The 27,580-nt window shown below is 47.0% G+C and overlaps 3 protein-coding genes across 3 annotated transcripts; 2 read left to right on the top strand and 1 right to left on the bottom strand.

Moving 5' to 3' along the window:
• The first annotated feature begins 565 nt into the window (after nt 1–565).
• On the top strand, nt 566–7,374 carry LOC137084504 (chymotrypsin-like protease CTRL-1). Its single transcript, XM_067450778.1, has 8 exons — nt 566–816; nt 5,285–5,356; nt 5,531–5,645; nt 5,737–5,816; nt 5,922–6,003; nt 6,408–6,588; nt 6,723–6,853; nt 6,943–7,374. The coding sequence occupies exons 1-8, from the start codon at nt 566–568 to the stop codon at nt 7,102–7,104; spliced, it is 1,074 nt and encodes a 357-aa protein (XP_067306879.1). The 3' UTR covers nt 7,105–7,374.
• Nucleotides 7,375–12,674: 5,300 nt separating this feature from the next.
• On the bottom strand, nt 12,675–16,645 carry LOC137085081 (uncharacterized). The gene is made up of 6 exons (XM_067451642.1): nt 14,751–16,645; nt 13,947–14,417; nt 13,697–13,866; nt 13,350–13,604; nt 12,959–13,258; nt 12,675–12,870 (listed from the first exon to the last, which is right to left on the bottom strand). Exons 1-6 carry the CDS (start codon nt 15,592–15,594, stop codon nt 12,733–12,735), a joined length of 2,178 nt encoding a protein of 725 aa, XP_067307743.1. The 5' UTR covers nt 15,595–16,645; the 3' UTR covers nt 12,675–12,732.
• An 8,712-nt stretch (nt 16,646–25,357) lies between these two features.
• Nucleotides 25,358–27,141, top strand: LOC137084503 (chymotrypsin-like protease CTRL-1). Its single transcript, XM_067450776.1, has 5 exons — nt 25,358–25,458; nt 25,566–25,647; nt 26,233–26,413; nt 26,546–26,676; nt 26,766–27,141. Exons 1-5 carry the CDS (start codon nt 25,358–25,360, stop codon nt 26,925–26,927), a joined length of 657 nt encoding a protein of 218 aa, XP_067306877.1. The 3' UTR covers nt 26,928–27,141.
• Nucleotides 27,142–27,580: the final 439 nt, after the last annotated feature.

The following is a 27,580-nucleotide window of genomic DNA, read 5'->3' as shown; positions in this document are numbered from 1 at the left end:
CCCATGCACCCATGTTCAAACCACCACCATTCCCTTCTGTGGAACCTGGATACCCCCGACAGCAAAATCAACAACTGCATAGCCAACATACGGTATCTGCAATCCATTAACCGCTCGTAAGGTTAACCAGGGAGAGTCATGGGCACAATTGATCTCAATATAATAATAATAATATTAATAATAATAATAATAATAATAATAATAATAAAAATAATAATAATAATAATAATAATAATAATAATAATAATAATAATAGATTTTATTTATAATGCACTTTTCATTCCAAAGAATCTCAAAGTGCAACAAAGGGAGAAAAAACAAATTAACAAAACAAAAAAAATGATTAACAAGTAAAAATATAGAATAATACAAACAATAAACCAACACAGAACACTGAACAGAAAAAGAGCTGATGGTGAACAGAAAACAGAGCTGATGGTGAACAAAAACAGAGCTGATGGTGAACAGAAAACAGAGCTGATGGTGGAAGTCTCTGTACGCTCCGCAGCACACTGTGGTCCACTCCATTTTACATTTCTCCCAGCCTTGATGACAATCGCGAGGCATGACAGCTGAAGATCAGATGATGGGTCTTCATGACGATTCAGACGATGGGGATTGCCGGATGCTGATGACGCTGGCCCGGTGTAAACTTCAGCCACCATGCAGCTCAAGCCCGAAAGAGACCACCAGTGAGCAGCCGACACCCAAAAGAGAGAGCAGCCGCAGCGAGCAACATGAAATGTCCTTCAAACTAAAAACCAACCACAGCAATTCAAACATAAACATCAGAGAAGCGGTGGAAAACAGCAAACGGTGAACAACGTCCTCTCAGTGGCTGCCAGCAATCAGCAACAGTCCCAATTGTAGCTCTGACTGTTAGACTAGTCACAAACATAATAAAATAAATCCAAATCTAATAGTACAGTAACATGATTTGTGGGTGGAGAAGCGGCGAACAGAATATGCCAGCGTCCTCTCCCCCACGTTGCCTAGCAACCTAAAAAAAATCCCCAAAATGTCTTGCAAAAAAGGCTTTACTCACCAGAGTGACTTGGGAGCTGGTATCAAGGACACAAGGGATAATTTTTTCCATTAGCCTCCACCTCAACACGTGGACATTCTCCAACAAGCTGGGACACACGCCCCTTGGTGGCAGGGGGGCGCTAAAAACCCGAAGTTGACCAGCGACAAGTTGGGCAATACCTCTGGATGTGCCCCACTCCTCCACAGTCCCTGCATATAGGCCTCCCCTCAGCATCCCATTGGAAGGACCCCCTGCCTGGTGGTGTCTGTTGAGGTCTTGGTCGTACCACTATACAATTGGGGTGTGATGACAGGCAAAGGTGGAACAGTGGACTGACTGGCCATTGGGGGGGGGGGGGGTAGCTGATATCTGTTTGCGAAGTTCCTCAACAATGGAGGCACTCAAACCCTTCAATTGCTCTGCCACTTCTTTGCGAAATTCTGCCTGGAGTTCTCTTTTCAGTTGGCTCAGGTCAGATGTGTCGCATTTCGGGGTGTTGACTGGTGAGACCACTGCTGTAGGTGTTGCGGCCCATCTGACCCAGACATGGTCTTCTCCATGTTGCCGCTTGTGCTGGAGAGCCACAGCTTCAGTGCAGACGGCAGCAAACGTCAACTGGGGATTGCAGCGCACTTGTCGATGAATCTCTTGCTGGATTGGGCCTGGTCTTAAGTTCAAGGTGAACTGATCTAACAGGTACTCACCCTCTTCTTCTTGGGTTGGCCCATGTCCTTGCCAGTCGAAGTAGAGTTCCCATAATTTCAAGATAAGGATTCTACTCCCTCATCCTGACCTTGCCTGCATCTGAAGAACCTGGACCGTTGCTGGGCTCGACTTCCTCCATCACTATACTTCTTCTGTAGGGCGTCCAGTAGTGCCTTAGTGTCGGCCGTCTACTCTGCCTTAAATAACCGTGCCTGGTGCCTTGCCTCCCCATCTAGAGCTGCCAACGGAAAATCCACCCCTTGTTGTATGGTTAACCCTCGGGCCCTCAGCATAGCTTCCACCTGAGACCTCCATGAGTTAAATTTTCCCCTCTCCCCACTAAAACAGGGTATCCACGGCCCCCCCATAAACTATGGTACCAACAAATCGGCTGTTCCCTGACTACCTCCGCTAGCCACATTTCCTTCAGCCTCTTGGTTAGCTACGCTACCAGGAGGGTCAGACACAGGTGTTGTGTTCTGCTGCTGGGACCCTGCCGAAGTACACCAGAAAAGACTGTCACCTAGTGACCAACATTAAATAAAATAAATCAGATCCCAGCCAGATAAACAAAAAAGACAGTCAATGTGCGGATACAACAAATAGTCTTTATTGGGACAGCAAGTACTGCTAGAAACAGTGTTACTTAGGGGAAAAAAGTTAACCAAAATTATGTCTCTGAAACTGTTTGGAAAGAGGTTAAAGTTCGGTGACTTCACAGCAGTTCGCTCCAACTGTCCTCCCTCCAAAAAAAGTCAAGCAGACACGTCCAGATGATGACAGTAGTCATCCGCCACGCAGGAGACAGTTATGGTACTCTTAGCAGCAAACGCTGTGGGAGATCCCGGGGTAACCGAGGCAGTCTTCACAGGAACACTGGGCCCAGGAGCCAAAGATGGATAATCCAGAGGCTAGAAGAGAGCACCAAGAATGACCACTAACATCACAGATAGCAGGTCAATCTTACACTGTAGTATGATAAAATATAATTACGTCCCTTCAGGCAGAGCGTTGAGGGAGGGTCGAGGATAGCCACAGTCTTCGGGACAATGCCAGCCACTGGAACCATTAGATAGGTATTGCTGAGGCTAAAACAAATGACCACCATGAACACCAACACCACAGAAAATGGACACCCATTCACAATATGTGGTAATAAAATATAATTACGGCGCTTTAGGCAACATTAGAGAGTGTTGAGAAAGGTTCGAGGATTTAGAGAGCGTTGTGGGAATCCAGCTGCAGTATACCGGTGGTCAACCAAAGATGCCTGGGAACTTGGGCTTCATGTGCAGAGCAGGGAAGTGTAGTGATGGGACATCTGAAGCGAGGTTCCGGAGCTTGTGTCGAGCAAAAATGGGTGTTCCAGATGAAGCCCCGATTCGAGGCTTGTATCGTTTCCGTGAAAATCACGTGACAATGACAAACGAGGCCTCGTTTTCGGTTGAATACGTCATTGCTTCATTCTGAGTATCGCTTTCGGATAAAAGTGGTTCAAAACCTCGCGCCTCTTGTGGGGTTTGCAGTAGGCATTTGCATTGGTGTTGAGGTGTTGGTTGTATGTAGTAGCGATATCATTATATATAATAGCTTGTATTATATATTATATTACACTATACTTAGGTTAGTAGATTATTAGAGTAAATAATACATAGTTCAGTAGATTATTAGAGTAAATTAGCCTATATCTAGTTGTAATACCTATACTATGTAATTATATATATATATATATATATATATATATATATATATATATATATATATATATATATATATATATATTATTTATTGCTATTATTATTAAAAATAATATTATTATAAGACTAGACTGTATTAGGGAAAGCTTTTCCCATCCCTGCAGTTTGCTGTTCCACAATTCCAATCCCATAAGCACTGCACTATTGCACTCCCAATCAGCACTGCACTCACAATAATTTATTTACAATCATTCTGGGCATTCACTGTCAATAACTAACCCAAAGAACTACTGAATAGTTGAACACAAAGTTGTGTGTTTGTGTGAGTTGTGTGTACATAGGTTAATACAAGCAGAGTAAAATATTTTATTAATACACAGGCAATAGAAAAAGGGTGTGCCCACACTATGACAATTTGGTTGCTCAGGATGAATAGATTTGTGTGCAATGCATTGCTTTGCACAGCAGGTGTCACTAGGGAGCACACTGTTTCATGAGGCTTCAGGTAAACGAACCTTAAACAATGGATAATGGAAACATGTCATTTCGCAATAGTTTTTTATAGACATTTAAAAAATATTGCAAAAGTTTTACGCAAATCTGTAATGGAAACGTGGCTGGTGTCTCATAATCACTGTGTATTTATTTCCTCTTCATGCTTCCTTCAGTGTCCTGTTTGAACCTTTTTCATCATCTTCAACATATTGATCTGAAGCTAATTGTGACTCAAACTGTTCTTTATTGATGTCAATAGTTAAATTGAAGATGTAGAGACACACACACACTGATCGTTGAGTTGATCAAATTTAAATTATTATTTGGTTACACTTTATTTTAAGGTAACGTAGTTACATACTCAAATAAGTATTATTAACTACATGTACTTATAGAGTTACAGTTAGGTTTAGGGTTAGATATTTGCAATTATGTAAAAATGTTCTCACCTTAAAATAAAGTCTTGCCTAATATTTTAGCTTGAGGGCATTATTTAAATCAAAAGAGGCTTTAGGAATACAAAATAAGCCATAAAATGAGCAAGATTTCAGGCACGTCTAGACTGTGTATGTATAGTAATTATACCAATCACTAACAGTTTTGCACAATGATTGAGCATTAAAAAATAGCCTTGGCACTTCTGGTAACTCATGAACTTTAAAAAAGGAAGTTTACATAAGAATCAGAACATGTGTTTGAAACAAGATGAGCCGAAATATCTTGCTGTTTTTTCACGGTCCACAGAGATAAGGTAATTAAATTTTTTAAATCAGTTTACCTTCTTCTAAGCAATTACATTTTATATTTTACTTTCTCAGAAATGTGAAAGAATTAATCAAAGGCGTTCCGACTTGTTTCTCAGTGGTTATGTAAAAAATCTCACATACTCTATAGTGTTGATCGTGAGGAATTTGTATTGTCTTTCTCAGCACTGTGTACAAACAGAAGACAATACTTTATATTGTAAGGAATTTGCAAACGGTCAAAAATGTATTGGTAAAGCTACAAATTTATTTTGAGTATTTCAGAAATACTATTTTTAGTCTTCACTTCATTTACGGAAACACTTTACGTATAATGAATAAAACCTCACAACAGACAACGACAAAAACTCTTTCATGTCAGAAACATTTCACAACCTACAATGACAGAGGAAGAATGATGTTTTACAAAGAAATAGAAAGAAGTCATGAAGGCCTTCAAAATATGCAGATGCTGATTGTCTCCAGCGATAACAGATCTCAACATTCTTCAGCTGTTAGCTCATCTGAGCTTCTGGGATGGACCTCGATCACGTCCCACATTTAGCAGCTGCTATACATGATATAAAAGCAAGAGAGACCACCTACACGTAAAACAGTGAGACATCACAAACTCATCTACATCATGATCTTCACCATCACCTGCTTTGCCCTGGTGGCCTCTGCTCTGGGTAAGTGTCTCCTTTAGAAGGTTGCAAGAAAAGTGATGGGTAAATATATATATATATATATATATATATATATATATATATATATATATATATATATATATATATATATATATATATATACTCAAAAATTCAAAGCCTACATAAAGTGCTTCATTCTTGTGTCATGAACTTTAGTTCTTTATCAACCGGTTGTGGAGTGCCTGCGATTAAGCCACAGACGATTGGCAGCAAGATTGTGAACGGACAGAATGCCATCTCTGGTTCTTGGCCCTGGCAGGTCTCTCTCCAGGTAACTGTGTATTGACCGGCTTTTATCATGCATTTGCCTGATTTCTTCAAAGAGTAATGTCATGTTCTCTATGCTTTTACCTCTGAAACAGCTTCCCAACGGATTCCACTTCTGCGGTGGATCCCTGATCAACCAGAACTGGGTTCTCACTGCTGCTCACTGCGCTGTTGTGTAAGATTCTTCAGTCTGACAAATGTCTCATATTATAGTGCTTAATAGATGCTGTTACTCTTTCCTTTTACACTTATAGTTCTGTCTTTACCACTCTCTTTTTAGGGTCGGATATCACCGTGTCATTCTTGGAGAACATGATCGTGGCTCCAATGTTGAACCCATCCAGGTCAAACTGGTTTCCAAGGTAAAATGTTGAATGATTTCAGAGATGAAAATTAAAATGAGAGATCAACTCATATGATTTATTTAAATGTTCAGTCAATAAACGCTTTTTATTTGTTGGTTCATTTCTGAGTCAACACTGAAATGTCTGAAATAATGACACTATTGTCTTTGTAGAGTAGCCTTACAGCAGAATTGAAATGTTTCCTATATTTGATGATGTATTTATAGATTTACAGGCTTTAAAGTTGAGCATAAGAAAGAAAATATCTCTACCATATAATCAAATGAGCATTCATGAAAGGCTTAAGATGACAAGAATAAATAAATAAATAAATAAAACATGCTTATATCTTAGATTACCTTCCATAGAGTCAGCTTCCTCTAGTAACCGTTCATCTTTTTCTGTCTTTTCTGTCTGCGCAGGTCATCACCCATCCGCTCTACAGCAGCTCGACTCTTAACAATGACATTGCGTTGCTGAAACTTGCGTCTCCAGTTGTCTTCACTCCCCGTATCTCTCCTGTGTGTCTGGCTCCATCAACCATCAACATCCTGCCTGGAACCCGCTGCTTCACCACTGGATGGGGCGCAACTTCCACCACAAGTAAGTTAGAGAGAGACCTGTTAGACAAAGATGAATTGCAAAAACACTCCTGTATATTACTTGTTTGTTTTTTTGTTTGTTTTTTCCATTTGACTAAACATCCTGTCTTGATGTTTCCTTCTCTTTTTTTTTAGTGAGTCCTCTAATCCTGCAGCAGACTGGTCTACCCATCACGAGTCCTGCTGTGTGCAGACATATCTGGGGTCAGAGCTCAATCACTGATAACATGATCTGTGCTGGAGCCTCTGGATCCTCATCTTGCATGGTATGTGAAGACAGATCAAGACAAACACATTACCATATGAATGTTGCTGCTGTTTCAATCTCAAATGTGTGTCTGTGTGTTTCCCACAGGGTGATTCTGGTGGTCCTCTGGTGTGTGAGAGGTCAGGGGTCTGGACTCTGGTGGGGTCTGTGTCTTGGGGCATCCGCACTTGTGACACCAGATTCCCAGTAGTCTACGCTCGTATCTCCCCACAGCGCTCCTGGATCGACAAGACTATTGCTTCCAACTAGAGCAACAGTCTGAGCATTTACCCTTCAAAGGAGACAAAAGCAGATTGTAATCATTAATCTGTATTACAGTTGGTCCTTGCTGATGGTCATTTTGTTCATGATCTTTGTCCTTGAGTCAGTCCGGCTCCAGTGACCTACATGTTATGTTACTGTTTTGTTTTTGGTTCATGTTACATGTTACAGTTTTAAACAAATAATGAACATTTCTCAATAAAATTAAATGAACACAATAAATTGTAATGAAGAGTGTAATCATTTATCTAAACTTAAAACCGTTACCATAATCCACATAAAATACAATAAAATAAAGTAAATAAAATAAAAAAGTGTTCCTAGTTTTAATACTTAATGTGCAATTGAAAAACTCTATATTCCACATTCACAGGAACAAATGACAGACAACCGTGTTGCAATATTTACCAACAGTGTAGGCAAAGCTACTATACACTAACTTACAAACAACTCAGGAATATTAGATGTTCTTATACGTACAGATAAACTATTTGCCAAAGGAAATAAAATGCACATGATGTTCTCTTATCGCCAAAGATACAGGCATGAAGATTGATAAAGACAGTCACAAAAATCCTTCGGATCACATGTACATGTTGAAATTCTTCTTTGATATTCACTTTTGTAGACATACCAAGATGGCACAAACCAATCTGTTTAATCCTCTATCCATGGTGCTGAAACATGTGTGAGGTCTTCATTCAGAAGCCCAGACACAAACTGGAGAGAAACTTGTTGAAAAGGTCCCATTAGAATATGACAAACACTGATGTTCCATAATGATTCAGACAATCCCTAAAATCAAGTCATAGCACAAGTCATGTTCTCTTTAGTGATAAATAATTCTGATTGCTTACACATTGAGCTCAATTTTTTTTAAATGTTTGTTAGTCTGCTGTAAGTGGAAGACAGTACTTTTTGTCTTTCAGATTTATAAAATTAGCTAATGAACGCAACTTATAAAAGTTTGTAAAAGACTTTAGAAAAGAAGGATTTTTCCATTTGACTGATGTGAACTTTTGTCAATAGAACAATGTCTTCATGGGGGAGAGTCTCAGAAATAACCAAATCTGCTAAACACAGAGCGCTTCACACAAAGCCTGGCCTCTGCGGAACAGAATAAATGCAATACAACACCAATCAGACATTTTCACTTCATATTGCTAAACAAATTCAAGAGTGGTTTCATGATCACTAGGATGAAGTCCAGTCCCTTCCATTGTCTTCTCAATCACCATCTAAATGTGTATGAATAAGGTTCCACACCCTTCATTTTTTTTTTTTTTTGTGGGGGGGGGGAGTAGTATATAAATAAATATCTGTATTTGATTGAAATCAGTTAAAAACACATGATGTTTGGCATCTCCATTGGTGACAGAAGCTCAATGATTTTTCAGAAAGCTGCTGTCCTTAATTTTTCTTCATTGAGAAACTTCCTCATACCCAAAAAACATTATCCTCCTTTTCAAAGCTTACCGTTTAAAGACGTGACAATGGGTGATGACATCATTGTTCTCTTATACTGTTGTCACGGATCATTTATGAATATTTGAGATGTAACTGATGAGTAAAACTTAAAACTAAAACCAGTTTTAGCTGCCCTTGTTTTTTTTTTTAATGAATGATCTGAGAGGACTGCTCAATAATTAGGCTATTATATTTTGTATCATGTAAAATCCACCAATAGTGTGTAGACTTTCAAACTGTTCTTTACTGTCATTGATATTATCAGCTGATGAATTTGCACATGTAGACAGACACAAACACACAGATCGCTAACTTGATCAAGGTAAAAATAATATTTTACTTTATTTTAAGGTGATGTAGTTACATTAAATATACTGAGTATTATTTATTAACCACATGTACTTACTATAGAGTCACAGTTAGGGTTGGGGTTTGGTTTAGGGCTAGTTACTTGTAATTATACATCACTTACTGTTATTACTATAGTAAGAACATGTAGTAACGTGTAACTACTTCACCCTAAAATAATGTGTTAACTAATATTTTAGCTTGAGAGCATTCACTTTTTTGATCAAATCAAAAGTGGCATAAGGATTAGAAAATCAGCCATAAAACGACCAAGATATCATGCACATCTACATTATGTATACAGTAATTATACCAAATATTAACATTTATTACAATTTTGGATATTGATCACATTTAAAAAACAGTCTGACATTTCTGCTAACTCTAGGTAGTCCCGACAGCTCAGAGCGCTGCCGAAAGTGTCCGGACCGTCAACGGGGAGCGGGGTCGCGGACGCGGGGTCGCGGTCGCTGCGCGCCGGTCAGCGGAAATTTTTGGGGGGGCGGCCGACGCGCTCCGCCGGCCCTCCCTGACCGGCCGAAGCGGCCAGGGCAGGTCCGGCGCCCCTGACCCCGCCGGGGGTCGGACGGGAGCGCCCCCTAGTTTGAGGGCCCCAGATGCAATACCGCCTTCGCCCAGGGTGTGGCTGAACACACCGTCCCAGTCCCGTATTACTCCCAGGGGGCTTCTACGCCATTCGTATAATTCGGGTTCGGACGTTTCTCGATTACCCCTTTGTTCCGGACCTTGCTGACCGCTCCTAGGCCACGCCCCCGTCCCACGGACACGTTATTCGCCCGATTACCCGCTATTCCGGGCCAGTGATCAGGTGACTCCCTGACCGCTCCTAAGCCACGCCCCCTCCCACGGAACCACTATTTGACCGATTACCCACTATATTGGTCGAATGATCAGGTGACCCTCCCTGACCGCTCCTAAGCCACGCCCCCATCCCACGGAACCACTATTTGACCGATTACCCGCTATATTGGTCAAATGATCAGGTGACCCCCCCTGACCGCTCCCAGGCCACGCCCCCATCCCACGGGACCGTTATTTGACCGATTACCCGCTATTTTTACGCGTCGCTCCCGTTCGGAGACGAAAGGTCGTGGGGACCCGGGACTCGGGATTCCGGCTCTCGGGGGGGCCCCGTCACGGGCCCCCGAAGTGCAAATCTCTACGGCGGTGTGATTTCTTTTTACAATAAGAGGGGGGGGCGGCGGCACCTTTCCAGCAAGACCCCAGCGCCCCCTATAGGAACCCAAAGTTTCGAGCTTCTAGCGCCCCCACAGGCCGAGACACGGGGCCCAACAGAAAAGGGTGCACTTCAGAACGAAGAGTCCCAGAGGCTTGTGACTCTGAGGTCCGAGAGGGCCCCTAAAGTCCCCGCACCACTCCTAAGGACGAGCCGCTGGGACCTTCCTTTGCCGAGATAGAGGCCCTTTTGTCCAAAAGTCCCTTATGTATAATTGGGATTATCTCGGAAGGAGAGCCGAATTTGAGCTCCAAACTCCGGGCAATGGGAGGGCTCTGGGGGCCCCTTCTAACCCCACCGTCTCCAGCTCTGGGAGCCTCCGGTTTCCGAGATACGGTCACTTCCGGTCCAGCTTTGAGGGGCCGTTTCTCGGAAACAAAACCGAGTTGGAGCTCCAAATTTATGGTGCTGGGAGAATCCATAGGGGGCCTTCCAACCCCATCGTCCCCAGCTCCTGGAACCTTCGGTTTCCGAGATACGGTCACTTCCGGTCCAGGTTTGAGGGGTCGTTTCTCGGAAACCAAACCGAGTTGGAGCTCCAAATTTCTGGTGCTGGGAGAAGCCCTAGGGGCCCTTCCAACCCCACCGTCCCCAGCTCCCAGGACCACTGCTTTCACGAGAAATAAGGCCAAGAATCCACATTTTTAACCGCCCATTACTCCCGAACCACGGGGCCCAGGATCTCAGGGGTAGGCTTGGTTGACACGGGGAGGGCTGCAGATTTCTAACAAGTCCCCACACGAGCATCGGGGCCTCTGCGTTCCCGAACGGGAGTCGAAAACACAAAGACGTACAGATTCCCAATTACGTAATGGCTGCCAAATAACTGACTCCAGGTCATAGTGTTCATAGATGATATTTCACATTTAATATACATTTTTATGGATGAAAACACCTCTACTGTACAGGGCACACTCAAACAAACACACTCATCTAACTTTCAGGTGATTTGAGTGCTTAATTAGCATAGAAAAGGCAGTACCGTGGACCCGTTATTTGGGGCCACAGCATAAATTTGAAAATGGACGTTTTTATGTTCGGGGCTCCCGTTCAGCTATGGAAGGCTCCAGGGCCCCCAAACCAACGCTCCTCTCTCAGCCACAGCACCGCCTATCAGAAGGGTGTACTTAAATTGACAAAGGGGCGAGGTAAAGGTCGACCAATCGGCACATCAGATCAAACGTGGTGGGAAATTCCGTGGAATCCAACCTCACAGTATACACTGGTGGTATTGACAAAGGGGCGAGGTAAAGGTCGACCAATCGGCACATCAGATCAAACGTGGTGGGAAATTCCGTGGAATCCAACCTCACAGTATACACGGGTGGTATTGACAAAGGGGCGAGGTAAAGGTCGACCAATCGGCACATCAGATCAAACGTGGTGGGAAATTCCGTGGAATCCAACCTCACATTATACACGGGTGAAATTGACAAAGGGGCGAGGTAAAGGTCGACCAATCGGCACATCAGATCAAACGTGGTGGGAAATTCCGTGGAATCCAACCTCACAGTATACACGGGTGGTATTGACAAAGGGGCGAGGTAAAGGTCGACCAATCGGCACATCAGATCAAACGTGGTGAGAAATTCCGTGGAATCCAACCTCACAGTATACACGGGTGGTATTGACAAAGGGGCGAGGTAAAGGTCGACCAATCGGCACATCAGATCAAACGTGGTGGGAAATTCCGTGGAATCCAACCTCACATTATACACGGGTGGTATTGACAAAGGGGCGAGGTAAAGGTCGACCAATCGGCACATCAGATCAAACGTGGTGGGAAATTCCGTGGAATCCAACCTCACAGTATACACGGGTGGTATTGACAAAGGGGCGAGGTAAAGGTCGACCAATCGGCACATCAGATCAAACGTGGTGGGAAATTCCGTGGAATCCAACCTCACAGTATACACGGGTGAAATTGAATTTTTTGGGGTGGAAAATCAAGTTTCTCTGATCTTCTCGAAACTCTGGATTCCGATAGGGGCCGATGAGACGTAGATAGGAACGCAAGCCTGGTGGCCCTAGGGCCTTCTGGGGCCAAACGGGAGTTGAAAACACAAAGACGTACAGATTCCCAATTACGTAATGGCCGACAAATAACTGACTCCAGGTCTCAGTGTTTATGGGTGATATTTAGCATTTAATATACATTTTATGGATGAAAACAACTCTACTTTACAGGGCACACTCAAACACACACACTCATCTAACTTTCAGGTGATTTGAGTGCTTAATTTGCATAGAAAAGGCAGTCCCGTGGACCCGTTATTTGGGGCCACAGCATAAATTTGAAAATGGAAGTTTTTATGTTCGGGGCTCCCGTTCAGCTATGGAAGGCTCCAGGGCCCCCAAACCAACGCTCCTCTCTCAGCCACAGCACCGCCTATCAGAAGGGTGTACTTCACCATATGTGATAATATTCTTTTATTCAGTGCATCAGACACTTGCTTTGCAGCCAAAAAAAGACATGAGAGTAATGAACTTTTCAACATTTTATTTAAAACAAGAACACATATATACAGAACACCGGGAACAAATCAAAAAAACTTTGGTGGCTTCCTCTGCCGCTTCGCCAAGATCCGGAGGGTCTGCGTTTTCAGGGGTGAAATCAAGACCAGAGGGTATCCCTTCCTGGGAGTCAGGACCCTCCGTTTTTTGGGGGTGGTGGGTCCCTTCTGAAATGGAAAGAAAATAAGAGTCAGCAAACACGCCAACCAACGAATGGTTAAACAATCCTCCCACCGATGAGAATGATGGACTTACGGAAGCGGCAGAATCCACCTCCTCTTCATGGCTGTCGGAGGGAGACGGGCTGGCGGGGGTTCGCCTGGCCGGCCTGGTGGTCCTGATGGGCTTGGTGGGCCTCTTTCTTTTTCTAACTTTCTTCTCCGGAGACCCCGGGGTGGTGTCCTCTCCCTCCACGGCCGCCTCAAATAGTCTCCGGTGCTCCCGAGCCTGTGTGGCATCTAGATTGAGGGCGTAGAACCGGTCAGCCGTGGAGGTATCGTGGCACATAAATTGGGACACCTTGTGCCGGTCCCCGGGGTTATGGGTGTTCTTGGCCTGTGTGGATAGAGTGGAAAGCATAGTCAGAAACAAACACACACCTCAGAAACACACACCTCAGAAACTCAAGCCATGCGGGAGCACTTACGTGGGTGGCGATGGACGTCCGGATTTCAGTAAAGTTCGGGGTTCCTGGGAGGCCCATCCCAGCCCATGCATCCTGAAAGTATTGATTAAGATTTTTGCATGAGCTGGGCTTTGATGTAAAAAAAAAGTAGGTGGGGTCGGCCCCCCCCACCATATAGGGCCTCAGCTCCAGGAACCCCGTCATCCATTCAAATTCCTCCTCGTTTAAGGCCAACTGGGCCGCTCCGAACGCCTGGTTTGTCTTGTGTGTTGATATCTGCGGAAACAGAGACAAAGTGTAAGAGACTGAGAGACAGAGAGAGAGAGAGAGAGAGAGAGAGAGAGAGAGAAAGAGATAAAACCACTCACATTGATCACATAGCAGCCATCCTTAGAGTTCTTCCTGGCCGCCTCTACCTCTTGGATGGTCATGTTTTGGAACACCCCACTGCGATGCCCATAAATGCAGGCAAAGTATGCAGTGAGGTGTCCATAGAACGACCACTGGTCATTCCTGTTGGGTGACTGGCAGAGACGGGCTGTGTGAAAAGAGGGAGAATTGTCAAGTATGTGTGTGTGTGTGTGTGTGTCTTGAAGGTGAGAGGAGTCAAAAACTTACCCAGGATCTTCGGGATGGCTACCTTTGCCTTGGCCAGGCACTGGCGGAGAGTGGTCTTCGAGATGAGGCGGCCCTCCTTGGCCTGCTTGACCTTCACCTCATGCATAACCACTCTCCGCCGGACGGAGCGGATCATGTTTTTGATCTCCCGGTTCAGCCCCACCATGACTGTCCGGGAGAGCCGGCTGGTGGGTGGCGGGGTCTCGGCCACGTAGGCCAGGAACTGGGCCACATTTTTCAGATAATGATGTATGGTCGGCTCCGCGATCTTGGCCTGGTTGAGGCTGTTCAGCCAAGACCGCATCCTCGCCGTCTGATTAAGGAAGCCCAGGCTTGCCAGATCCGTCTGCCCCGCCGCCATGTAGCCCACAAAGTTCTTGATGCGAAATACTTTGGAGGCTACATTATTTACCAGCCTCGGCCCCGGATCCGCTCCCTCCTGGTGGCCTCTGAATTCCTCAATCAACACATCTGCGGAAAAACACACAAGCACAACAGGGTCAGTTAGAACAACAGGGTCAGTTAGAACAACAGGGTCAGTTAAAACAACAGGGTCAGTGAGAACAACAGTGTCAGTCAGAACAACAGGGTCAGTTAAAACAACAGGGTCAGTGAGAACAACAGGGTCAGTTAGAACAACAGGGTCAGTTAAAACAACAGGGTCAGTGAGAACAACAGTGTCAGTCAGAACAACAGGGTCAGTTAAAACAACAGGGTCAGTTAGAACAACAGGGTCAGTCAGAACAACAGTTAGAACAACAGCCACAGAGACACAGTGAGAAAGAGAGGGCAAGAGGTACTCACTCAGAGCTGGCACGTAATCTGGGAAAGGGTAGGCGACGGAGGAGCAGGAGGTGGAGGGCGATGCGGTCGCCGGCACCACAGCCGTCGCCACAGCAGCAGCGGAAGAAGTAGCCCCTGGCTCCGGCTCCGGCTCCGGCTCCGGCTCCAGCTCCAGCTCGGGGTCCTGTAACGGCTGGGCCAGGGGCTCGTTGTCGTCCTCGTCCTCTTCCTCCTCCGCCGCCACAGCAGCCGCTCCTATCCCTGGCGCACGACAGGAGGCGAGGAGCTTGCCGGCCACCCGTGAGAGATGGCTGGATGGGGGGCCCAGGCACCTCCTCTTGAGCAGGCGGAAGCGCCGAGACAATTTGCAAAGCGAATCTGTCAAAATCTCCACCTGCTTCCGGAGGTCTTCCTGGGCCGCCCAGCATCGGGGGTTGTCGCAGGGGGTGGCCGTCGGCTGCTGCTGCCCCTCCTGCTGCTCCTCCTCGTCTCCCAGCGCACAGACGGGGTCGTCACCGATGTCCCCGGCCTCGTTTAGGTCAAGCATGGAGGACATTGGAATTGCCGGGTCGCTGGCCCGCAGCTTGGCCAGGTCTGCGAGGATCTTTTTTCTCTTGAGGGAGTCCATGGCCTGGCTGCGGGCCCGAGACGTCAGTTCCGTGTGGGCCTTGAGGTGCCGGTCCATCCGGGCGGTCGCCTTTCCGCAGCCCAGCACGGGGCAGGTGCCTTTACGAACATCCACCCTGCCGGATGGGATGGAGAGAAGAAGTTTCCTCTCCTCCTTGTTTCGAACGCCATGACTCACGCGAAGATGCTGGCTGAGCTGGCTGTACCCTCTGTAGCAAATGGGGCAGTCGACAACCATTTTTCAAACCGAAAAAACAAAAGTGCGGAACGCGTCAGGAACCGTGAGGTGCAAAGTGTGTGGGTGTATGTGTGAGAGCGATGACAGTGTGGTGCGCGAAAAAAACAGCTGTGTGAAATGTAAGTGAATGACAAAGAGTGTCGGGGCAGGGGTCTTTTATAGCCTGCGGTTTACAACCTCACATTAAACACGTGTGAAATTGAAAGGGGCGAGGTTAAGGTCGACCAATCGGCTGACGGCACATCAGATCAAACGTGGTGGGAAATTCCGTGGAATCCAACCTCACATTATACACGGGTGAAATTGACAAAGGGACGAGGTAAAGGTCGACCAATCGGCACATCAGATCAAACGTGGTGGGAAATTCCGTGGAATCCAACCTCACAGTATACACGGGTGGTATTGACAAAGGGGCGAGGTAAAGGTCGACCAATCGGCACATCAGATCAAACGTGGTGGGAAATTCCGTGGAATCCAACCTCACAGTATACACGGGTGGTATTGACAAAGGGGCGAGGTAAAGGTCGACCAATCGGCACATCAGATCAAACGTGGTGGGAAATTCCGTGGAATCCAACTTCACATTACACACGGGTGAAAATGACAAAGGGGCGAGGTAAAGGTCGACCAATCGGCACATCAGATCAAACGTGGTGGGAAATTCCGTGGAATCCAACCTCACAGTATACACGGGTGAAATTGAATTTTTTGGGGTGGAAAATCAAGTTTCTCTGATCTTCTCGAAACTCTGGATTCCGATAGGGGCCGCTGAGACGTAGATAGAAACGCAAGCCTGGTGGCCCTAGGGCCTTCTGGGGCCGAACGGGAGTCGAAAACACAAAGACGTACAGATTCCCAATTACGTAATGGCCGTCAAATAACTGACTCCAGGTCTCAGTGTTTATGGGTGATATTTCACATTTAATATACATTTTATGGATGAAAACACCTCTACTGTACAGGGCACACTCAAACAAACACCCTCATCTAACTTTTAGGTGATTTGAGTGCTTAATTTGCATAGAAAAGGCAGTCCCGTGGACCCGTTATTTGGGGCCACAGCATAAATTTGAAAATGGACGTTTTTATGTTCGGGGCTCCCGTTCAGCTATGGAAGGCTCCAGGGCCCCCAAACCAACGCTCTTCTCTACGTCACAGCACCCCCTATCTGAATCCAAAGTTCCAAGAAGATTGGAGAAACTTGAAAATTTCCCTCCAAAAAACACAAAGGGGTATGCCTTATAGATTTTTTGGGGTGGAAAATCAAGTTTCTCTGATCTTCTCGGAACTCTGGATTCAGATAGAGGCCAATGAGACGTAGATAGGAACGCAAGCCAGGTGGCCCTAGGGCCTTCTGGGGCCGAACGGGAGTCGAAAACACAAAGACGTACAGATTCCCAATTACGTAATGGCCGTCAAATAACTGACTCCAGGTCATAGTGTTCATAGGTGATATTTAGCATTTAATATACATTTTTATGGATGAAAACACCTCTACTGATCAGGGCACACTCAAACAAACACACTCATCTAACTTTCAGGTGATTTGAGTGCCTCATTTGCATAGAAAAGGCAGGCCCGTGGACCAGTTATTTGGGGGCCTCTACATAGATGAGAGCAGGTATGTTTTGGGGTTTCCTGGTCCCGTTCGTAGCGGGAGAACCCGGATGACTTCAAAATTGCACTGCTATATTCACAAAATAGCTGAAATCTTGGCTTTACGCTGAAATCATTACGTGGCAGTATTCCTATTTTTTGGCCAGATGTTCAGGCCATTAAACTCAGAATTTCAGTTGTCATAATTAAAATTGTAGCCCTGAATCCCCTCTTTAAATTAAGCCCATAAACATTAATATGGGCCAAAGTAAAAGCTAATGAAACATAAAATGCTATCCCTGAATCCAAGCTTTCACAGCAAGTTTTCTGGTGAGACCAGGTAAAAATACTGCCCAGGTGATGCGCTCTTACCCTGGTCTCACCCAAAAAAAAACAGGCCCATTTGCCTCATAGGTCTATTTGATCCCTGTTTTCTCAGGCTGAAAACACCTCTACTGTACAGGGCACACTCAAACAAACACCCTCATCTAACTTTTAGGTGATTTGAGTGCTTCATTTGCATAGAAAAGGCAGTCCCATTTTGGCCAATTCTTGGGGTTGATTTTACCACATATGGTAAAGCATGACAGTATCCAGAACTTGCATGATTTCTAACTCCCGACCCGGGAGGCCCTTGACCTGGGGGGCGGGCTCGTTCGACACAGGGTGAGACCCCAGCGCCCCCTATAGGAACCCAAAGTTTCGAGCTTCTAGCGCCCCCACAGGCCGAGACACGGGGCCCAACAGGAAAGGGTGCGCTTCAGAACGAAGAGTCCCAGAGGCTTGTGACTCTGGGGCCCCAGAGGGCCCCTGAAGACCCCGCACCACCCCTAAGGACGAGCCGCTGGGACCTTTCCTTACTGAGATAGAGGCCTTTTTGTCCAAAAGTCCCTTATGTATAACCTGGATTATCTCGGAAGGCAAGCCGAGTTTGAGCTCCAAACTCCGGGCTCTGGATGGTCTCTGGGGGCACCCTCTATCCCCACCGTCCCCAGCTTCTGGGGCCTCCGGTTTCCGAGATACGGTCACTTCCGGTCCAGCTTTGAAGGGCCGTTTCTCAGAAACCAAACCGATTTGGAGCTCCATATTTCTGGTGCTAGGAGAAGGCCTAGGGGCCCTTCCAAGCCCACCGTCCCTAGCTCCTGGGACCTTCGGTTTCCGAGATACGGTCACTTCCGGTCTAGCTTTGAGGGGCCGTTTCTCGGAAACCAAACCGAGTTGGAGCTCCAAATTTCGGGTGCTGGGAGAAGGCCTAGGGGCCCTTCCAACCCCACCATCCCCAGCTCCCGGGACCACTGCGTTCACGAGAAATAAGGTCAAGAATCCACATTTTTAACCGTCCGTTACTCCCAAACCCCGGGGCCCAGGAACTCACATTAATTAATATTGGGCAAAGTAAAAGCTAATGAAACATAAAATGCTATCCCTGAATCCAAGCTTTCACAGCAAGTTTTCTGGTGAGACCAGGTAAAAATACTGCCCAGGTGATGCGCTCTTACCCTGGTCTCACCCAAAAAAAAACAGGCCCATTTGCCTCATAGGTCTATTTGATCCCTGTTTTCTCAGGCTGAAAACACCTCTGCTGTACAGGGCACACTCAAACAAACACCATCATCTAACTTTTAGGTGATTTGAGTGCTTAATTTGCATAGAAAAGGCATTCCCGTGGACCCGTTATTTGGGGCCACAGCATAAATTTGAAAATGGACGTTTTTATGTTCGGGGCTCCCGTTCAGCTATGGAAGGCTCCAGGGCCCTCAAACCAACGCTCCTCTCTACGTCACAGCACCCCCTATCGAAATCCAAAGTTCATAGAAGAATGGAGAAACTTGAAAATTTCCCTCCAAAAAACACAAAGGGGTATGCCTTATAGATTTTTTGGGGTGGAAAATCAAGTTTCTCTGATCTTCTCGGAACTCTGGATTCAGATAGAGGCCACTGAGACGTAGATAGGAACGCAAGCCAGGTGGCCCTAGGGCCTTCTGGGGCCGAACGGGAGTGGAAAACACAAAGACGTACAGATTCCCAATTACGTAATGGCCGTCAAATAACTGACTCCAGGTCATAGTGTTCATAGGTGATATTTAGCATTTAATATACATTTTTATGGATGAAAACACCTCTACTGATCAGGGCACACTCAAACAAACACACTCATCTAACTTTCAGGTGATTTGAGTGCCTCATTTGCATAGAAAAGGCAGGCCCGTGGACCAGTTATTTGGGGGCCTCTACATAAATGAGAGCAGGTATGTTTTGGGGTTTCCTGGTCCCGTTCGTAGCGGGAGAACCCGGATGACTTCAAAATTGCACTGCTATATTCACAAAATAGCTGAAATCTTGGCTTTACGCTGAAATCATTACGCTATACCTATTTCAGGCAGTATTCCTATTTTTTGGTTCCATAAACATTAATATGGGCCAAAGTAAAAGCTAATGAAACATAAAATGCTATCCCTGAATCCAAGCTTTCACAGCAAGTTTTCTGGTGAGACCAGGTAAAAATACTGCCCAGGTGATGCGCTCTTACCCTGGTCTCACCCAAAAAAAAACAGGCCCATTTGCCTCATAGGTTTATTTGATCCCTGTTTTCTCAGGCTGAAAACACCTCTGCTGTACAGGGCACACTCAAACAAACACCCTCATCTAACTTTTAGGTGATTTGAGTGCTTCATTTGCATAGAAAAGGCAGTCCCGTGGACCGGTTATTTGGGGCCACAGCATAAATTTGAAAATGGACGTTTTTATGTTCGGGGCTCCCGTTCAGCTATGGGAGGCTCCAGGGCCCCCAAACCAACGCTCCTCTCTACGTCACAGCACCCCCTATCGGGAACGCAAGCCTGGTGGACCTAGGGCCTTCTGGGGCCGAACGGGAGTCAAAAACACAAAGATGTACAGATTCCCAATTACGTAATGGCCGTCAAATAACTGACTCCAGGTCTCAGTGTTTATGGGTGATATTTCACATTTAATATACATTTTATGGATGAAAACACCTCTACTGTACAGGGCACACTCAAACAAACACCCTCATCTAACTTTTAGGTGATTTGAGTGCAGCCTCCGGGGCGCCCCCTGGCGGAACGCAAATTTTAACTTCCGAGGGCTCTTGCTCCCGAACCGAGAGACCCAGGAACTCGAGGGTGGGCTCGTTCTTTAGAGGACGCCGAGACCTTTCCAACGACACCTCACACGAGGCCCGGGGCCCATGCGTTCAGGAGAAATAAGGCCGAGAATCCATCATTTTTAACCGCCCGCTACTCCCGAACCGCGGGGCCCAGGAACTCGGGGGAGGGCTCGTTCGTTAGAGGCCCTCGAGTCCTTTCCAACGAGACCTCACACGAGGCCCTGGACCCCTGAGATCGGGAGAAATAAGGCCGAGAATCTACAACTTTAACTTCCCGTGACTCCCGAACCGCGGGGCCCAGGTTCCCGGGGGAGGGTGCGTTCGTTAGAGGGCCTCGAGACCTTTCCAACGAGACCTCACACGAGGCCCGGGGCCCCTGCGTTCGGGAGAAATAAGGCCGAGAATCGACCATTTTTAACCGCCCCTTACTCCCGAACCACGGGGCCCAGGAACTCGGGGGAGGGCTCTTTCGTTAGAGGTCATCGAGACCTTTCCAACGATACCTCACACGAGGCCCGGGGCCCCTGCGTTCGGGAGAAATAAGGCCGACAATCTAAAACTTTAACCGCCCGTGACTCCCGAACCGTGGGTCCCAGGGCCTCGGGGGAGGGTGCGTTCATTAGAGGCCCTTGAGGCCTTGCCTACACCAGAGATTCAGAGTGTTTTCCCAGAGCATTTCTGAGACTCGAGCCGTAGGCGAAACACAAAAAAGCATGAGCAGGGGCCCCGTATTCTTTTTTGTGCACACTTTTTCACACAAAAAAACACCTCGACCGCACTCGGCGCACTAAGCCGGACGCGTTTCCGTTCCAAAAATGTCCCGAAATTCCTTAATTTGCATAGAAAAGTCGCCGTCCGTTGGACCGCTATTTGACTGCCCCAACATAAATGTGAAAAGGACGTTTTTGCGTTTTCCGCTCCCGTTCGTACCGAAAGGCCCCGAGTCACTAATGCCGTCGAATGCTGGTACGTGGGGTGCTCGGGTACCACGTGTCAAAGTTTCAAATTCCTCGGGTTTTGGGAAGTGCCTTTTAAAAAATCAGCAAAAATATTCACAGAATATTCCAAAAACGTGTGCTCGTTCCCTTTTTTGACCTTTTGACCCCTGAAAGAGGCCGAAGGCCCACCAAACTTTTCCGTCTGACTCGGGGGACCGCGGCGAGAAGAAAAACGTAACCGCCCCCCCGATCGGACCTTCCGAAGCGCCGTCCGCGAAACCGCTATGGCAAACGTATTGGCAAAATAGCCGAGTTGGATTTTGCTACAGGGGTCCCGCGGGCCCAAGATTTCGCACGGTGGCTCCTGGGGGCCCCCCGAGCGACATACTAACAGAGCCTGGCTCTAGAGCAGAGGGGGACTAAATTGACCCTTTAACTCCATTTTCTTACAAGGTCCTCTCATTCTCTTGTGACTTCAGAGGCTTTTGAGAGATTTTTAGTTGCAAAGGGCCAACTTTTTCCCAGGAGGACCTAGCTTTTCACGCTTCGGGGCCGTGAGTCGGGGGCCCCGGCAGAGTCGGAATCCTGAAACTCGGGGCGGCGCGACCTTTCGTCGCCGAACGGGAGCCGTCCGTATGCTGATTTAAGCGAGTAGTGCTCTTTTGGGATAGGGTTAGGGTTAGGCCTGAAGGCCCACGAGGTCCTGGCGTTTCACGATTCGGGGACGTGAGCCGGGGGCCCCCGCAGAGTCGCGTTCCGCCATCTCGAGGCGGCGCGACCTTTCGCCTCCGAACGGGAGCCGCTCGAAGCCGTTTTTACGCGCCGCCTCTTTTTTTGACCTTTCGACCCCGGGAAGAGGCCGCGGGCCAGTCCGACTATCCCGTCCGACTCGGGGGAACGTGCCGAGAAGGAAAATGGCGCCCCCTGGCCGGTCGGCCCTACCCAAGCCGTTTTATCGCCGCGCGTCCGGGAGGGCCGTTAATTAACTGAGACGAAGAACGCGCGTCGCTTTTTTGACCTTTTGACCCACGAAAGAGGCCACGTGTCCGCCGGAAGTTTCCGTCTGACTCGGGGGATCGCGGCGAGAGGGGAAATGGCGCCCCCTGGCCGGTCGGCCCCTCCGAAGCCGTTTCGTCGCCGATATTCACGACCTCCATTAAGTAACAGAGGGGACGGATTTCGCCGCAAAGTCCCCAGGGCCCCCGTATTTTGCGCGGGGGCTCACGGGGCCCCCCCGAGGGACCTGCCGAAACGGCCGGGCCCTGGCGCCGAGGCGAGTCGTTCCGGGCCGGCTCTGCCTCAAAGCTCTGCCTCGAGGCTCTGTCAATGGCACACAAACAGAGGCCTGTGAATGATTTCGAGCGGGGGAGGGGCGGTTCCACGCGAAGGCCCTAGAGCTTCGCCCTTCGGGGACCTGCGCCGGGGGCCCCTGGGGAGTCTTGACGAGAAATCTCGAGACGCCCCGCCCCTCCCTCCCCGAACGGGGGCCGTCCCGAGCCGCATTTACGGCCGTACCGGGCCAGAGGGATCGCGGCCTCTTTTTTGACCTTTCGACCCCCGGAAGCGTCCGGGGGCCCGACGGACGTTCCCGCCCGACTCGGACGATCGCGGCGAGAGGGGAAATGGCGCCCCCTGGCCGGTCGGCCCCTCCGAAGCCGTTTCGTCGCCGATATTCACGACCTCCATTAAGTAACAGAGGGGACGGATTTCGCCGCAAAGTCCCCGGGGCCCCCGGATTTTGCACGCCGACTCTCGGGGCCCCCCCGAGCGACACCCCGAAACGGCCTGGCCCTGGCGCCGAGGCGAGTCGTTCCGAGCCACTCTGCCGAGGCTCTGCCTCAAGGCTCTTTCAATGGCACGCAAATAGAGGCCCCTGAATGATTTCGAGCGGGGGAGGGGCGGTCCCACGGGAAGGCCCTAGAGCTTCGCGCTTCGGGGGCGTGCTCCGGGGGCCCCCGGGGAGTCTCCACGTGAAATCTCGAGACGCCACGCCCCTCCGTCCCCGAACGGGGGCCGTCCCGAGCCGCATTTACGGCCATACCGGCCCAGAGGGATCGCGGCCTCTTTTTTGACCTTTCGGCCCCCGAAAGCGTCCGGGGGTCCGACGGCCGTCCCCGCCTGACTCGGGGGGCCGCGGCGAGCGGGAAAGAGCCGCCCCCCGGTCCGTGGGCCCTCTCGAAGCGGCGTCCGCGAACCCGCTCCGGCAGGCCCTCTTGCAAAAATGGCATAGAGGGATTTCGCTACGGGGGTCCCGCGGGCCCCAGATTTGGCACCCTGGCACACGGGGGGCCCCCGAACGGCACACCTGGAGGGCGTGGCCCTGGGGCGCAGGGAAAAAATTGGCGACGTCGCAGGGCTCCGCGCCTCGGGGGCCCGAGTCGGGGGCCCCCGGGGGTCCGGGGACCCGAATCTCGGGGAGCCGCGACCTTCCGTGTGCGAACGGGAGCGAATCGAAAATTTAGCGGGATATCGGACGAATAACCGGTCCGTGGGATGGGGGCGTGGCCACACCCGCCCACCCGAGGATTGGTCCAATGGAAAGGCACGGAAATCGAAAATAGTAGGTAATCGGGCAAATAGTCGGTTGGCGGGACCCTGACCTCACCCTCGCTGACCGCTCCGTCAAACCGATAGTCGATCGGACAAATAACGGGCCGGCGGGCAGCGGTCAACCGCGCCCCATCTCTTAACAGGGGATCGGACGTTTAGCGGTCTCGAGGGAGCGACTTACCCCTTTTACCTGTTTGAAGATGAGGAGCGGACGTTTAGTTGGTCCACGGACGGAGGGGGGGTCACCAGTTAGCCCTTGGTCGCCCCCTATCTGCGTCCATACGGGCACTATCCGGGGGAATCAAAGGAGCGGTCAGCGGGAGCTGGGGAAGTACGAAAGGTCATTCGGCGTGGTAATTAACAGAGCAAAGTGATCCGAATGTGCCCTACGGTCCATCCGGGTGATTATTCGCCCTTTGGACAATTAAACGCATGGGTTTTTTTCCGCGAACCCACTATATGTACTTCCTCATGAACCTTAAAAAAGGAAGTTTACATAAGCAAGAAATCAAGAGCAGCATCAGAACATGTGTTTGGAACAAGATGAGCCGGATTATCTTGTGGGTTTTTACGGTCCACAGAGATAAGGTAATTATGTTTTTTAAAAGCAGTTTTCCTTCTGAGAAAGAAAAAGAAAAAATGTCTGCTTAGAAGAAGTTTGAATGAATGAATAAAAGGAATTCCGACTTGTTTCTCAGTGGTTATGTAAAAAAATCTCACATTCTCTAGTGTTGATCGTGAGGAATTTGTATTGTCTTTCTCAGCACTGTGTACAAACAGAAGACAATACTTTATATTGAAAGGAATTTGAAAAAGGTCAAAAAATAATAAAGTTACTTATTAACTGTGAGCATTTCAGAAATACTATTTTTAGTCTTCACTTCATTTACAGAAACACTTTACGTATAATGAATAAAACCTCACAACAGACAACGACAAAAACTCTTTCACATCAGAAACATTTCACAACCTACAATGACAGAGGACGAATGATGTTTTAAAAATGAATACAAATATGTCATAAAGCCTTCAAAGATGCAGATGCTGATTGTCTCCAGCAATAACAGATCTCAACATTCCTCAGCTGTTAGCTCATCTGAGCTTCTGGGATGGACCTCGATCACGTCCCACATTTAGCAGCTGCTATACATGATATAAAAGCAAGAGAGACCACCTACACGTAAAACAGTGAGACATCACAAACTCATCTACATCATAATCTTCACCATCACCTGCTTTGCCCTGGTGGCCTCTGCTCTGGGTAAGTGTCTCCTTTAGAAGTTTGCAAAAAAAGTGATGGGTGAATATATATTTTCAAAAATGCAAAACCTACATAAAGTGCTTCATTCTTGTGTCGTGAACTTCAGTTCTTTATCAACAGGTTGTGGAGTGCCTGCGATTAAGCCACAGACGATTGGCAGCAAGATTGTGAACGGACAGAATGCCATATCTGGTTCTTGGCCCTGGCAGGTCTCTCTCCAGGTAACTGTGTATTGACCGGCTTTTATCATGCATTTGCCTGATTTCTTCAAAGAGTAATGTCATGTTCTCTATGCTTTTACCTCTGAAACAGCTTCCCAATGGATTCCACTTCTGCGGTGGATCCCTGATCAACCAGAACTGGGTTCTCACTGCTGCTCACTGCGCTGTTGTGTAAGATTCTTCAGTCTGACAAACGTTTCATATTATAGTGCTTAATAGATGCTGTTACTCTTTCCTTTTACACTTATAGTTCTGTCTTTACCGCTCTCTCTTTTTAGGGTTGGCTATCACCGTGTCATTCTTGGAGAACATGATCGTGGCTCCAATGTTGAACCCATCCAGGTCAAACTGGTTTCCAAGGTAAAATTGTTAAATGATTTCAGTGATGAAAGGAAAATGAGAGATCAACTCGTATGATTTATTTAAATGTTCAGCAAATGAACGCTTTTTATTTGTTGGTTCATTTCTGCTTTTTCACACAACTGAATTGAACTGAATCAACACTGAAATGACTTGAGCTGAATAATGACACTATTGTCTTTTTAGAGTAGCTTTACAGCAGAGTTGAAAATAGTCTGTTTACTGTTTATCACTGTGATCAATATTTGTATAAGGTACTGTATAAATAAAGTTAATTCATTTGACCATAATGAAATAAATGATCACTAGACTACAACAATAAAAAAAAAATACAAGTAGTATGTATTATGAATTTTCACTATGAACATTATGAACAGAATTACAGGCTTAAAGTTGAGCATAAGAAATACAATATATGTACTGTATTCTCAAATAACAATCATGCTGTAGGTAAGATGAAAAAATGCATGAAAGGCTTAAGATGACAAGAAGTAATAAAACATGATTATATCTTTAGATTACCTTCCATAAAGTCAGCTTCCTCTAGTAACCGTTCATCTTTTTCTGTCTTTTCTGTCTGCGCAGGTCATCACCCATCCGCTCTACAGCAGCTCGAGTCTTAACAATGACATTGCGTTGCTGAAACTTGCGTCTCCAGTTGTCTTCACTCCCCGTATCTCTCCTGTGTGTCTGGCTCCATCAACCATCAACATCCTGCCTGGAACCCGCTGCTTCACCACTGGATGGGGCGCAACTTCCACCACAAGTAAGTTAGAGAGAGACCTGTTAGACAAAGATGAATTGCAAAAACACTCCTGTATATTACTTGTTTGTTTTTTTGTTTGTTTTTTCCATTTGACTGAACATCCTGTCTTGATGTTTCCTTCTCTTTTTTTAGTGAGTCCTCTAATCCTGCAGCAGACTGGTCTGCCCATCACGAGTCCTGCTGTGTGCAGACATATCTGGGGTCAGAGCTCAATCACTGATAACATGATCTGTGCTGGAGCCTCTGGATCCTCATCTTGCATGGTATGTGAAGACAGATCAAGACAAACACATTACCATATGAATGTTGCTGCGGTTTCAATCTCAAATGTGTGTCTGTGTGTTTCCCACAGGGTGATTCTGGTGGTCCTCTGGTGTGTGAGAGGTCAGGGGTCTGGACTCTGAGGGGGTCTGTGTCTTGGGGCATCCGCACTTGTGACACCAGATTCCCAGTAGTCTACGCTCGTATCTCCCCACAGCGCTCCTGGATCGACAAGACTATTGCTTCCAACTAGAGCAACAGTCTGAGCATTTACCCTTCAAAGGAGACAAAAGCAGATTGTAATCATTAATCTGTATTACAGTTGGTCCTTGCTGATGGTCATTTTGTTCGTGATCTTTGTCCTTGAGTCAGTCCGGCTCCAGTGACCTACATGTTATGTTACTGTTTTGTTTTTGGTTCATGTTACATGTTACAGTTTTAAACAAATAATGAACATTTCTCAATAAAATTAAATGAACACAATAAATTGTAATGAAGAGTGTAATCATTTATCTGAACTTAAAACCGTTACCATAATCCACATAAAATACTTAAATACAATAAAAGAAAGTAAATAAAATAAAAAAGTGTTCCTAGTTTTAATACTTAATGTGCAATTGAAAAACTCTATATTCCACATTCACAGGAACAAATGACAGACAACAGTGTTGCAATATTTACCAACAGTGTAGGCAAAGCTACTATACACTAACTTACAAACAACTCAGGAGTATTAGATGTTCTTATACGTACAGATAAACTATTTGCCAAAGGTAATAAAATGCACATGATGTTCTCTTATCGCCAAAGATACAGGCATAAAGATTGATAAAGACAGTCACAAAAATCCTTCGGATCACATGATCATGATGAAATTCTTCTTTGATATTGACTTTTGTTGACATA

Source organism: Pseudorasbora parva, chromosome 8 (genome assembly GCF_024679245.1).
Source record: "Pseudorasbora parva isolate DD20220531a chromosome 8, ASM2467924v1, whole genome shotgun sequence".
NCBI classification, from domain to species: Eukaryota; Metazoa; Chordata; class Actinopteri; order Cypriniformes; family Gobionidae; genus Pseudorasbora; species Pseudorasbora parva.
Note: the sequence above shows the minus strand (reverse complement) of the source record. Positions and strands in the feature narration are given on the sequence as shown.

Coding starts and splice junctions, on each gene's coding strand:
- LOC137084504 (XM_067450778.1), top strand. CDS start 566: ATGACAGCTGAAGATCAGATGATGGGTCTTCATGACGATTCAGACGAT. Junction 817..5,284: donor GCGGTGGAAAACAGCAAACG/GTGAACAACGTC, acceptor CACGTAAAACAG/TGAGACATCACAAACTCATC. Junction 6,589..6,722: donor GGGCGCAACTTCCACCACAA/GTAAGTTAGAGA, acceptor CTTTTTTTTTAG/TGAGTCCTCTAATCCTGCAG.
- LOC137085081 (XM_067451642.1), bottom strand. CDS start 15,594: ATGGTTGTCGACTGCCCCATTTGCTACAGAGGGTACAGCCAGCTCAGC. Junction 14,418..14,750: donor AGATTACGTGCCAGCTCTGA/GTGAGTACCTCT, acceptor GTTTTTCCGCAG/ATGTGTTGATTGAGGAATTC. Junction 13,259..13,349: donor GGACGTCCATCGCCACCCAC/GTAAGTGCTCCC, acceptor CTATCCACACAG/GCCAAGAACACCCATAACCC.
- LOC137084503 (XM_067450776.1), top strand. CDS start 25,358: ATGCTTTTACCTCTGAAACAGCTTCCCAATGGATTCCACTTCTGCGGT. Junction 25,459..25,565: donor GCTGCTCACTGCGCTGTTGT/GTAAGATTCTTC, acceptor CTCTCTTTTTAG/GGTTGGCTATCACCGTGTCA. Junction 26,414..26,545: donor GGGCGCAACTTCCACCACAA/GTAAGTTAGAGA, acceptor CTCTTTTTTTAG/TGAGTCCTCTAATCCTGCAG.